At 38.7% G+C, this 13,144-nt stretch overlaps 1 protein-coding gene across 2 annotated transcripts; it reads right to left on the bottom strand.

Moving 5' to 3' along the window:
• On the bottom strand, nucleotides 1–12,945 carry Gtf2a2 (general transcription factor IIA subunit 2). Of its 2 annotated transcripts, none has more exons than XM_032911440.1 (5): nucleotides 12,832–12,945; nucleotides 8,837–8,955; nucleotides 7,555–7,659; nucleotides 3,152–3,278; nucleotides 1–304 (listed from the first exon to the last, which is right to left on the bottom strand). In XM_032911440.1, the coding sequence occupies exons 2-5, from the start codon at nucleotides 8,906–8,908 to the stop codon at nucleotides 279–281; spliced, it is 330 nt and encodes a 109-aa protein (XP_032767331.1). In that variant the 5' UTR covers nucleotides 8,909–8,955; nucleotides 12,832–12,945; the 3' UTR covers nucleotides 1–278. The 2 variants fall into 2 exon arrangements, with proteins under 2 accessions (XP_032767331.1, XP_032767332.1); XM_032911441.1 differs by lacking the exon at nucleotides 12,832–12,945 and adding an exon at nucleotides 9,128–9,299.
• Between the last annotated feature and the right edge of the window lie 199 nt (nucleotides 12,946–13,144).

Raw genomic sequence — 13,144 nt, 5'->3', positions numbered from 1 at the left:
AAGTTTTAAAACGAGTTTTATTGAAGAATATGCTTAGGAAGGCAACCGCTTTTGATTTGTCATTAAAAAAAAGTTACATTTCTTTATGCTGTGTACTAAAGGTCATTTAAGAGAACAGAGTCACATGCTTCTCTCTGTGGAACCCTTGGGTAAGTATATATAGCACAGTGTTGTTATTTCTGCACCGTGAGAATAAATAAAAAAAGTCTCTTCTATGTTTCTCTTCAAAAAGTGATGAAAATAATAGAAGGTGGCATAAAAAAGCCCAATTTCTCTACTCATTCCGTGGTATTGGAACCGGTATCTAGAAACAGAAAAGAGATCAAGTCAAGGAGTGAGTCCTAAATATTAGTACTTTGGGAACAACTAGGAAAGGGACTAGAAGTGGTTTGTGGAAGGAGGAGGCGGCTAGTGGACAGGGGCACTCTGGAAAGGCCTGCCAAGGTCAACAGCTTCCTTCCCAAGGCAGAGATAAGATACAGCCTAAGTGTTTGCTGTGGGCTAGTATAAACAAGTTTTTTCCAGGTCACATCCCGCTGGGAAATACAGCAACCCTCTGTGTCTGTCTACGTTGCCCTTAACTCTGCTGCTTTAGTGGAAACACAGCTTAATTTTAGGATACCAATTTTTAGAAGACTGAACTTAATTTTTGAAGGCCAAATTATATTTTATCCATGTCTATGATTTCATCTTTTCCTGTGGATACAGAAAAAATGGAGTCCACCACAACCATTTCTTAAGCATTTAAATCTTGGTTGAGGATCAATTACTATGGTTTCCTTTAAATGAACGCAGCTCCCCAGTGGCCACCTAACTGTGGTTGACACAGGTCATTTGCACTTCTTACTGTCTGAGGCTGGAATACTATCTTGTATCTTTAAGCAAGACCAGCACCAGGAAGTACCAGGCAGAAGGTCCTGGGAGTTAGCACATTTATCCACACCAGGCTCTTTCTGCTATCAAGGTGGCCGGAGGCTTTGTTGTTTGGTTCACATGAGTGAGTCTGACCTTCTACTATGCACTTCTCTCCTGCTCAGTACAGTAGCCACTGGTTAGCAACATGTAGCTGTTTAAAATGTAAATTAATTTAAATTAGCTAATGAAATGAAATAGGATGAAAATATTTTAGTTGCCCTACTCACATTTTAAGTGTTCAAGGGCCATGCGTGACTACTAAGGATGCAGACAGAACATCTTCATTATGGAAATGATGCTCATCACCTGCTTCTTCCCCAGGGCAAGGACTGAGCCTAATACTTCATACATGTTGAGCCCTCTATTAATATGCTATCTCCAGCCCTCTTTTTACTCTTTCAAGACAGGATTTCATTTAAGTTGCTCAGGCTGGCCTTGAGCTCACTCTACAACTTAGGCAAACCTTGAAGTTGTTATCTCCATTTCAGCGTCCCAAATAAAGCAGATTACAGTTCTGTGCCACCTGGCCCATTTATATCAATTCAATTAATGCATTTATTCTATGGCCTAATAAACACTTAAAAGCTTAAGGGTTAAAATGATGTTATTAGCTTAAATTACAAGAGAAAATACATGAAAATATAAATTATTTCAAATATAGAAATGTAATCTTGTAGTGCAGGAAACAGTACCACCTTTGTAGAAATGAAAAATAAAATGGTGATCTAAATGTACATTGTCCCTAGCAAAAATAAAGTATCATAAGCATCTGTTGGTCATACAAAGAAGTCTCTACGACTACAGCTGAGGAGCCCTGGCTAGACTTCTGATGTGTAAGTCAATATGTGGTGCTAATCTCCTGGACCTTTTGTCATCTGTGAGAATTTTTTAAAAAAGACCTGAACAGGTGTGGTAACATGGCGTTAATCCCAGCATTTCAGAGGCAGAGAAAGGCAGATCTCTGAGTTCGAGGCCAGTCTGGTGTACAGAATGAGTTCTAGGACAGCCAGGACTACATTGAGGAACCCAGTCTTGAAAAATCAAAATCAATCAGTCAAAAAGGCTGAAAATTTTATATAGCCATCACGAATTATATTAAAAAGAATAATCTATGTGAAAAATAATGCATGTATAAACATATCTCTGTGCACAGATGCATTACTATAAAAATACATTCCTAATACTTGAAAATCATTTTACTTATGAAGGTGAACACTTATCTGTAGAGGTGGGACATATATGGAACTTTTCTGTATTCTCTACATTTCTTCAGTGATTAGATATTTCCTTAAAATCCAACTATAACTAGGCAGGGTGGCCCATGCCTTTAATGTCAGCTCTTAGGAAGCAGAGGCAGGAGAATCTGAGTCTGAAGACAGCCTGGTTTACACAGTGAGTTCCAGGCTGGTCAGAGTTGCAGAGATCCTGTCTCAAAAACTAAAACCAAAACAAACAAAATCCACAAGAAATGGGGACATTACTTTCTATATTTCTCTTTGCCTTCCTTCTCATGGCTCCCTCCCTTTTATATACTCCAGGGACTGGTACTTTAAACACAAGCTGCTTGGATTATAAATTAAATTAAACCCCCAATAAAACAGGCTGGGGCATGACTTAGTATTAGACACAAATACAGCAAGTACACGGCCTTGGGCTCTATTTAAAAATAAATATAAATAAGCGGCCATGAAGCACCAGGTAGAGGTGTGCCACTTTAACAATGTCTGAGGACCTGAAACACTTCAAGGTCTGATATGGAAAATTCTCTTGTATAAAGTGTGCAAATCCGAAAAATGAGTATCTCATATTGTAGCTGGGAGGTTCATGATTACTTTAAATCAGCTTTAAAATAATTAACTTCTTATATATAAAGTGTAAGGTTATCCAGCAACACAGAAATCTTAAGATAAATGGTCAAAACTACATTACTTTCTTAAAGAGCAAGGTGGCAGTGAGAAACCTAATGACTGCTTCAAATAAATAATGGAAGGAAATTTAGGAAGTAGCTTATTTTCTTTGCACATGAATCAAATCTGTGTTAAGTGTCTACGTGTCACCTGAGTGTACAGATGAAAGGTCAGTAAGAGGTCAGATATAGAATCCTGAAGCTAGGTTTTTAATCTGAGGGTCACCTGGCCACTTTCCCTTGAGGTTTTCAGAGAGATCAAGATAATTAAAGAGCAGAAGAAAATATTTCAACAAAGTTTGCTTTCACAGTAATTAGGTGAGTACTTACTTTTACCATCACAGGCTACAATTTTCACTTTATCCACTTTAATAAGTTCTGTCACCTCTCTGAATTCAACATCATTCAATACAAAAGTCCAAACATTATCGCAGAATCTGTATGTATTTAGAGAGCCCTTTAAAACAAAACATTGAGAAATGCCATGAGAAGCCATTGTTTTCCCTCCTGCTTTATTTCAAAGCAACTCAAGAAAGCTCAGCTACCAAGTATATAGCTGCTAAACACAATGTGCTTAGCTTAATATGTTTAATTAATTACTTAATTTCATCTATTTAGAAAAAGCAAGAGAAAACCCTGATAAGTCAGCCCAGGGAAGAGTTTAAAAACATTTTAGCTAGCCAACTATTTTTAGTACTCTAAAACAATTTGCAAATTACTTACCTGAGAGGAAAAGCTGTATGAAAGCTTGAATTTGTGTGTCTACTGCCCTCTTGCGGATAAATTATGAAAATTCCACCATTTGCGTTCTCTCTTGAGAAAGGATCTGGCTAAGAGCCCTGGCTAACCTGGAACTCACTATGTAGACTAGGCTGTCCTGAAACTGTCTACTTCTTTCTCCCAAGTGTTAGGATTAAAGATGTGCATCACTACACTCTGCTCATTTGATTAAAAAACTTTATAGATATATGCATATGTCTATGTGTTTGATTCATGCTTGCCTGAATTTAAATGTATGTACTTACCAAACCCATTTTTTTTTTTTTTTTTGCAAGAGCAGTAAGTGCTCTTAGTCATTAAACTTTCTCTACAGCCCTCACTTCTGACTTCTTGTTTTTTAAGACGGTATTTTACTACGTAATCCTGTCTGTTCTGAAATTCAGTATATAGACCAGACTGGCCTCCAACTCAAAGAGATCTGCCTCTGGAGTACTAGAATTAAACACATGCACCTGGCTCCATTTAATATCTAAGACTCCATATTTCATTGTGTGTTCGTTTTCTAAACTTGTATAAAAGCAGAAATTAAAAAAAAAATTAAGCCAAATTCTATTACTGGCTCAAAAGTATTACTATTATCTATTCTTCGAGACTACTTCTAAATCAGTTTTTTTTGTGACTCTACGTAGTGTCATGCTAGCCTGAAACCAGAAAATTACCAATCTGTCTATCTCCATTTCACCATATCCATAGCTGTCAAGTTCTGTTAGAAGTGCCTTTTAAAGTCTCTCCATTTCTAGCCATCCCTTGTTAGAACTGTAGTAGAGCTACTTTGACCCCTCTGATTCAGCAGGCTAGGAGGCATGGTTTTCTGCCTCTAGCCTCATTCCTTGGTAATCCACTGTTCATGTCAACACCAAAAAGGCAAATCAAATGTGGTTAACAGTCCTTCATGACATCCTAAAAACATTAGCGCAGAGTGTGTACTTGTTGGAGCTTATAGTTTCTTTAAGGTCTCCTTCACACCAGTCCCTCCTGAAGCACTGTTTTCTGGAACTTCCTACCCTATTCCCCCTACAGCACCACCACTCCTTTATCTGACTGAATCATTCTTCACGACTCAAGCCCTTTGAACTGCACACCTGCTCTACTCCAATGTGTTCTCCTAACACTGCTAACAGATCCGTTTCAACTGTCTGCTTGCTGAGCTGTGCTGGTAGCAGAGAGCTTGCTTTCTTCTGTATTCTTAGAGTCTACAAATCTCGTACATGGTACTTACTCATGTCTACTAAGTTTACAACCATCAGTTTTTAAAAAAAATCATCCTTATGTTTAGATTCAATCAGTTTTCATCAATATGGATGATACTTTAGGACTAATTTAGAATTTTTTTGTTTAAATGTCTTCTGCTTAATTTCACATGTGAGTGTATGCATGCATGCATAATTCATATTAGGTTTGGATTCCATTTTGTTGGTGTTTAAACGAATACTTTTTTTCATACTTAAAATATTTCCTTCTATCTAAGGATATGTTGCTGCTCCTAGATAAAAATCTAAACCAAAACAACAACAACAAAGAAAACAAGAAAAAAACCAACACCCCCAACCCAACCAAACAAAAACAAAAACAAAAACAAAAAAAAAAAATCAAACAAAACAACAAAAGAATCAGCTGCAAAGGACAGTGGACTTTTACTATGTATAATTTTTAGTTACTCAGATATCTGTTTTTTCTTGTATTTCATTTAAGGCTCAGAACCTAGTATTTCGTCTATAAGAACTGGAAGAGGAGCTCCATTTTAAATGATTTAGACTCATTCCTTTTGTTTAAAGAGTTCCTTGTAACGTGAACACTTGCCTTTGGCTCAATACTGATTTTACCAATGGTCTTAATAGAGTCTTTTACTACATATACACAATAGGTGGCATCTGCATTTCTAAAGTTAAATCAGCAATTTAAAAATTACAGTACTCATTTGTAGAGACAACAAAACCACTAAAGTAAAAGAAACTGGTGAAAGGAGGAGTATTTTTCTTGATCATTTAAATGTTTTAATGCTTAGTGTTGAAGCTCAGTATTATGATGTTTAGGTAGCCATTTCTTCTATCTACGGACAGACATTCTCGTCAGTGCATACAGAGACTTTTTAAAAGCCTCGTGTATATATATTAATTCTATGTGAATTTACTGTATAAAAATCTACGAGTTATCTGCTATTTATTTTTGACTTTTTTATTAAGAAATGTCAACATGTAAACTATTAAAGCTTTAGTTCTCATATTCAAAGATTGTTTTAATATCACTTATACAGAATTTACTTAAGGCTTTGAAATCAAAAGTTGGCTTATATGTTGGGTATGATGACTCTATTCCTAAAACGAGTAGACCTAATCTTATTGGTAGCAAAATTATTATATATAAAAAATACATATTTATATTTGGTCAAGCAATGTGACTTGGAAAATTAAGTAATGGCAATATATTACCTCTTTGCTACTAAGCTAAACAGAATGCTTCATACACAGTTAGCTGTAACCCAGGGGCAGGGTATAGAAGCCTAGGCTGCAGCAGTAGTAATGGAAAAAGAAAAAATAACTGGAAAATTAAGACCTGGTCAGGGCACCAAGCCATTACAACTCTTGGAAAATCGGTAAGACTCATAAAACACCATGCATGAGAAATGAAAGTGTCCAATTAACTTCTGCCAGAGACCTACACTAGATACTTCTCCCAGATTTCCAGGTCTTGGAACTCTTACTACCTCTGATAAGTAGTCCACAGTAACTTCCAAACAGCCAAAACTCATGTAGTTTAACATGGATCAATTTAAAATAAAAGTTGAAATTTTAAAATGGGCAGATTACTACGAAAAACTGTCAGAAGCTCTACTGTTAAAATCCAAGAATCCACTTGTCAAATTTTATACTATTAGAGACAGGACACTCCCCTTCTCACTTCTTTGAGTCCTGGCTATCCAAGCACTCAGTCTGTAGACCATGCTGGCCTCAGAGGCAGAGACAAAGGCAGAGGCAGAGTGCTATGATTAGAGGTATGTGCCATTATGCTTGGCTGATACCTTTTCATTTGACTGTTTATGCGTGTAGTTTGTAAATAAGTAAAACTGATAAGACATTTATATATAACATAAACATATTTTAATCTCTTGAGTAAAATATAAGTCAAATAGAGACTGTATCATGTTTACCTTTGCATTTTCAGTGCCTACAACCCAATAGGCACTTAAATGCTTAAAAAATACATTCCTTTGTATTTTATCAACAAAACACTCTTCTTGCCTCAACACTGAGGTTTTCTTAAATGTAAAGTAACTCTTCGGTTCTTTTCCTGTATTGGCCTTCATATGCTTTAAATTTATTTGTATAGTAGGGCTGTATATCTTGTAACATAGTGTAAGAAATTAGAGAAACATAACAGGGTAACAGCAAACATCTTTGCCCACAATGCAGCTCTACCGACATCACATGGTAAACAGTTTTGCCACATTTTGCAATGAGTTCTTAACTCTAAATCACCATAATATTGAGAGTGGTATTTGGTTCAAAGCAGAGATGATCCAAAAGACAGCCAGCCACCAGAACAGACTTTATAAGCCAAGCTATCTAAGGGCAGGTGGGAGGTGACAGGAAGACTCCACAGATAGCCACGCTGTCCTGAAGAACAGGGTGTGGAACTTAAGAATCACTCATCACTTACCTTCCGTCTCGCAGCTGCTAGTTTCAGGCCTTTGAAATCTCAGTAATTCTCCAGGGGGGAAAAGTCAAACATATATAGGAAGATTTGTGAAACAATAAATTAAAATCTAAAAGCAATTCTGTATCACACGGAATAGATGGACTTAGTACAGCTGACTTAAAAACAGCAAATCATTCAACTACTATAGAACAAGTTCCCAAACCAGACTAGCCAAATCTTCCTGCTATGATGAATTAAGTCTAAGTAAGCTTTCAGAGTTAACATGTAGACTTCCAGATACAGGAAAATATCCTTACCCTGAAATTGACTCTGTTCCTGACTCTCTGAGCCAATGCTGAATTTATAGCTTTATCAAACTGAAGTAGAACTTGAAGGGCAAGCTGGGGGGTGATCTGTTGAGACTGAGAGAAAAATGAAGAACATAAAATTTGCTAAGGGAAGAACATTTAAGACAAAGCATACTGATCATAGTCTAAAAGTAACATAAGTTTATCAGAACTGTGAAGAAGCAGCCCTTAGTTTCCTGTGATAAGGAAGCAAAGCCTGACAATTACTGCCCTATCTTGACAAGAAAAGGAAACTTGTGGTGAGTTGCAAAGCCAAAAAAGATTTGCTAATTCTTCAGTGGCTAGACAAAATATTCAACAAATGGGAAAACAAGTTTTTTCTTTCTTTTGTTTTGTTTCAAGACAGTGTTTTCTGTGTAGTCTTGGTTGTCTGAGCACTCATTCTATAGACCATGCTGGCCTTGAACTCCACCTGTTTCTGCCTCCTGAGTGCTGGGATTAAAGGAGTGCACCACCATTGTGCAGCTAAGTGTTTTCCTTAATAAAACATGAGACCTATATATAAAGAACAAAACAAAGCCAAATCATACCAAAGTCTATATAATAACACCAGAGCAGATGGGGCCAGGCATGGCGATGCACAGCTGCAATCCCAGCAGGTGGGGGCAAGCGCAGGAAGATCAGAAGCTCTAGGCTATTCTCTCTCTCCCTCCCCCATCTCTCTAAATATTTATTAATTTTTATGTATATGATTTGTCTTTATACACACCCAAAAAAGGGAATCGGATCCCATTACAGATGGTTGTGAGCCATCATATGGTTGCTTAGAATTGAACTCAGGATGTCTAGAAGAGTAATCTGTACCCTTAACTGCTTAGTCATTTCTTCAGCCCTTCTAGGCCATTCTTAACTACAGACCATTCAATGACAGCCTGGACCCTGTCTCAAAAAACAACTTCACTCCTAAACTTCCCTCCAGACCCCAAGAGAACATAAAAAGAAATACTTAGCACTTTCTTAGTTGTATGATTTGAGTAAGATTAATTCTTCTAAAATTGAAATAGAAATTCAAAGTTCTAACTCAAATTTCAAAGAACTTTATAATATTGGGCAGAATTACTTCTAAAATGATATAATTTACCTTTCTTCTAAATTTGAGATGAGAAGACTACTTTCAGGGATCATTTTTGTAGTTCATCATTGAACCTCAGAAGGGAAAACCATTAATTTTAAAATTTCTTAACAAAAAAATTTGAAGATGTATATAGACCATGTTTATGTCTGACCGCACCTGTATGAGCTCATCAAGGCTCTCTTGAAGACTGTTCCCCAAAGTTGTATTTCTGTATAACTGATATGCCATGGCTTAAAAGGAAGCGATTACTTTTTCTTCAGGCTTGCATTGATGTCCTACAAATTTAATATAAAAGACCAACTTGTAACAATGTAAATTGTATACAATAGCCTATCACTTCATGTATTCTAACATGGAACTATGAGAACTCGATTATAGATTACTACATTAATTATCTTATAAGTTCAAAGAAGTTGATTTTTCTGATTTTACCAGTATAGTATTTACCTTTAATTCAGTATGCTGACATATTCATTAAAATGTACATCTTTATTTTCCCATAGGTTTCTCTTAGTTTAGAATTTTCCACATAGCATACATTCTACCTGCAGTCACATAGTGACTTGACATCTATAATTGGGACCTTTATTTTTCTGTTTTCTTAAAATTCCATTAGAATTTTCACCAAAAGGATGGCACTATGATAGGAAACAGAGGCAAGATGAATAAAGATGAACAGGTCCTAGAATCTGGACACACAAAAAATTTAAATTTTCGTGTAAAAAGAAATAATACATTGTAATGATGTAGGCTGCTTGAGTTGGCTTAGAAAAGCTCCCAGTCTTCAAAGGAAAGCTACACTAGGATGGGTAAAGGTGAGAGGAGGGTAAGAAAAGCCACAGAAGTGTGAAGTGTAAGGTTTGTGGAAATCTCTGAGTAGAAAGGAGCAGCAGGTGAAGCTGAAGCAGAGGCAAGATAGTTTGCCCCACAAGAGAGCTGAAGGCAACAAAAAGCCCTTGAAAAAAAAAAAAAAACTTCAGGCAAGAAAGGTAGAAAATCTGGCTTATGGGACCTGAAAGGGGTTATAGGAGTATAGACTTAACACATTTATTGACCTCATAGTACTTATAGTCCAGAGATGGACGGGAGACATATTCAAACAATCATTATCAGATAAGACATGGTGAGGCTGGAAAGGTGGCTCAACAGTTAAGAGCACTGGTAGCTCATCCAGAGGACCCAGGTTTGATTCCAAGTACACACATGGCAGCTCGAAACCAACTGTAACTCCAGTTCCAGGGGATCTCACACACATACATGCAGGCAAAACACAAATGCACATAAAATGAAAATAAATCTAAAAAACAAACAAACAAAAACCAAACCAAACGAAACAAAACAAAAAACCCTTCCTGAATCCTAAGGAGTTCCCTCCCATCCAGGAAGGAGTACCATGAAATTTAGCAAAACTAATGACCAGTAGGTCATTATACTTGGTCAGCAACTGACCCAACAGATCACAGAATCTGGGTTACCACTCTAAGTTCTTTCCTCCCTGCTCATGGAACAACCGTACTTTGTTTTCTTTGACAATTCTTCCTCAGCTCCCTGACTTCCTGAATTACCTACCCTAAGGCTCCAAAGTCTTCCCTTCACCTGCTTCCCCATTCGTTATTCCATCTAATCCCGTCTATGTGTTGATGACTTCCAAACTTGTATCTCTTTCCCTCATTTCTCTCTTTGTACCCATATACAGAATGATCTACTCTACATCGAAACAATTATCAAATAGCTAAGACACCTCTCCTACAGTTAAGAGCAAATGCAGAAGACCTCTTGCAGAAAACCCTGGTTCAGTTAGAGGCACCTGCACTGGGCAGGTCTCAATTGGCTGTAACTCTAGCTCCAGGGAATCCCATGTCCTCTTCTGGCCTCCATGAGCACCCACATACATGCACTCAAGTGCACACTCACACAAAGTTTCACTCCTATCAATAACTAAGGCTCACACATACATGGTACTGTCTTCATCTACTGTACTAGATGCTACAGGAAGATGGGGAAATCTAGTTCAGCTATGTATGTACCACTCAGAACAATGTATGTAGTATGCATTCAAAAATATTTGAGTGAAAACAATTGGCATGTCAAAGTTCTAATATAAAACATTAGAAATACATTTACATGGGCATATTTCTACTTTACTGACAAAATTAATGAAAACTAGAATCGTAAACTGCATCCACCTATTCACTTCTGCCTGCACCCATACACTCAGCCTTTCTGTCAGATCTGTCATTATAGTCAACATGCTTTTATCTGCATGCAACTTTCCACCTATCAGGCCCCTTTCTCTAGCATACTTGAAGATTTTGTTTAACATTTCAAGTGATTCCGTTGATAATCGAACTTTCCCTTTTTTCCATCATTTCTATCTGCAAGCAAACTGGCAGCTCCTTCTCTCACTGTAGATGGAGTAACAACAACAACCACTCACATCAACTGCCCTGATGCCTACATTGTATTCCTCGGATTGGCAAAAGTCATTCCACGGTTTTCCATTTTCTCCCCTGCCCTACCACCACCACTACTAAACTCACACCAAGCGTTAGGCTCTAACTGTATAAAACTTGATGCTGCAGGTAACCAATGGTGCCCTAAGGCTGATCTTTACTAGACTGGAGACTCTGACACAAACGACTTCTTATGGTTACAGGATCTCTGCTTGGCACTTCACTTTCGAATTTTGAGTTGTCTTCTTAGATTCACTGATTCATCCTGCTGACTGACCTTCTTCTCTAGGCTTGCTTGTCTGGATCTCTGCCTCCTGGGTGCTGGGATCAAGGATGTACACCACCATGCCTGGCCCTTCCTCCATTCTTTACAATCATAAGACAGTATTTGACTGTTTACTATTTTTGTTCTAAATACATTTACGAAGTAAATTTACATTCATTTCTTATGACTTTGAACATCAGCTGGTGATTCCCAATTCCACACATCCTCCTACGGATTCTCAATTCTGGAACTAATTTATTCAAAACTTCTATGTGTCCTTTGTATCTCAGCTGAAGTAACACTATACTTCTACTATACTTCTATGGTGTCTCAAAGTCACATAAACCATAAAGACAGTGCACTTCCTAGCAAATCTTGTAAGGGTAACCTTCAAAATGAGTCCAGAATCTAACCATTTCTCAACATTCCCATTATTACTTCCTTGCACAAGTTATTTGAGTCGTGGTGTCCAGATTTCATTTACTTTATACTTGTCCCCGACATCTTATGATTTACAGTGGGTTATCTTTTGAAACTATGGACAAGAACCTGTTTTCCATCAACTTCCATCAGGCCTGACGATCTGGCTACCCTTTATGTTTGGTTTTATCTACTTTCCACCTCCCCTTGCACTCTTAACTGCCCTGAGCACGACAGGCATGTTACTGCCTCTGTGATGGCTGTTCTTTTGCCTGAAATGTTCTTGCTCAGCTATTAATTTGGCTCACACACAACTCCTATAGTTCCCACTTAATTGCGCCTAAAATGACCACCACACTATGAACTCCAACATCCAACATGAAACTTCTCCAAACCCTTTATCTCGCTAACATTGTTTTGATAGCACCATCTGCCAACAAGTTGCATAACGGTCTTATATTTATTTTCTGCATAAAATGTAAAGTCCACGAGGGCATGAATTGTTATGTTTTGTTCACTTGATGTAACCTGCAGGCCGAGAACAGTACTGGATACTGGACCGGTGTCAAACAAAACATTTAGTTCGCTGAAGGTAAAATGCCAGTCAGTAGGTGTGTGTGGAGAAGGTCCGAAAACAGTCAGATAGATATAAACTTTTAAAACAGGCCAGGAGGGAGCCACGTCACGCTCCATCTGACATCTAAGCATTATTTAGAAAACAGCTAACAGCGACTCCAGCGTCTAATGAAACTTGCTGCCTCGGCCATCTCCAATCTTTTAAGGTAGCGACAGCTGCAGAACTTCCGAGTCTCATCCTCACTGTGGAGCTGGAGCGCAAGCGCTGTGTGCTTGCCTGGTCTCAGAGCTAGACGCCGGTCTACTAAGCGCGGCCTGAGGAGAGGAGGCTGCTCCCGCGCGGCTGTGTCCGCCTGGGGTCGGCTTCCGGCGGGCGCAGTGCCCGGTACCGCCCGCCCCGCCGCGGCCTCCCCGCTCCCGGCCCCGTCACCGCCTACCTGAGGGAAGGCGCTTCCGCCGCGGCGGTAGCAGAGCCAGGTAGGGAGCCCGCTGCGACCACCTCAGCCGCGGAAACCGCAGCCCTGTGCCAGTGACCCGGAAGTGCTCGCGCAGCCCGGAGGTGACGCCACAGGAGCACCGCCCGCCCCCACCTCAGTTTCCGAGAAGGGGCGTGGTCTCTCCCGCTGGCGCTGAGGAAGCAGAGTCCCGTGAGGTGCTTGTCAAAATTTGTGGCTGCAGTGTAGTGCAGTGAGAGGTTTGTGACTCATTAATCCTTTTTAACTTGGAAGATCTGCTGCATAAACTTTGTGC

This window comes from Rattus rattus, chromosome 8, assembly GCF_011064425.1.
Source record: "Rattus rattus isolate New Zealand chromosome 8, Rrattus_CSIRO_v1, whole genome shotgun sequence".
Lineage (NCBI taxonomy): Eukaryota > Metazoa > Chordata > Mammalia > Rodentia > Muridae > Rattus > Rattus rattus.
The sequence above is the reverse complement of the archived record's forward strand: the minus strand, read 5'-3'. Positions and strand labels throughout refer to the sequence as shown.

What these genes read in the sequence shown, in the direction of transcription:
- Gtf2a2 (XM_032911440.1), bottom strand. Translation starts at nt 8,908, where the DNA reads ATGGCATATCAGTTATACAGAAATACAACTTTGGGGAACAGTCTTCAA. An exon ending in GCCTTGATGAGCTCATACAG is followed by an intron (nt 7,660 to 8,836) that starts GTGCGGTCAGAC and finishes TTTTTCTCTCAG; the next exon opens with TCTCAACAGATCACCCCCCA. An exon ending in GGAACAGAGTCAATTTCAGG is followed by an intron (nt 3,279 to 7,554) that starts GTAAGGATATTT and finishes TTTGTTTTAAAG; the next exon opens with GGCTCTCTAAATACATACAG.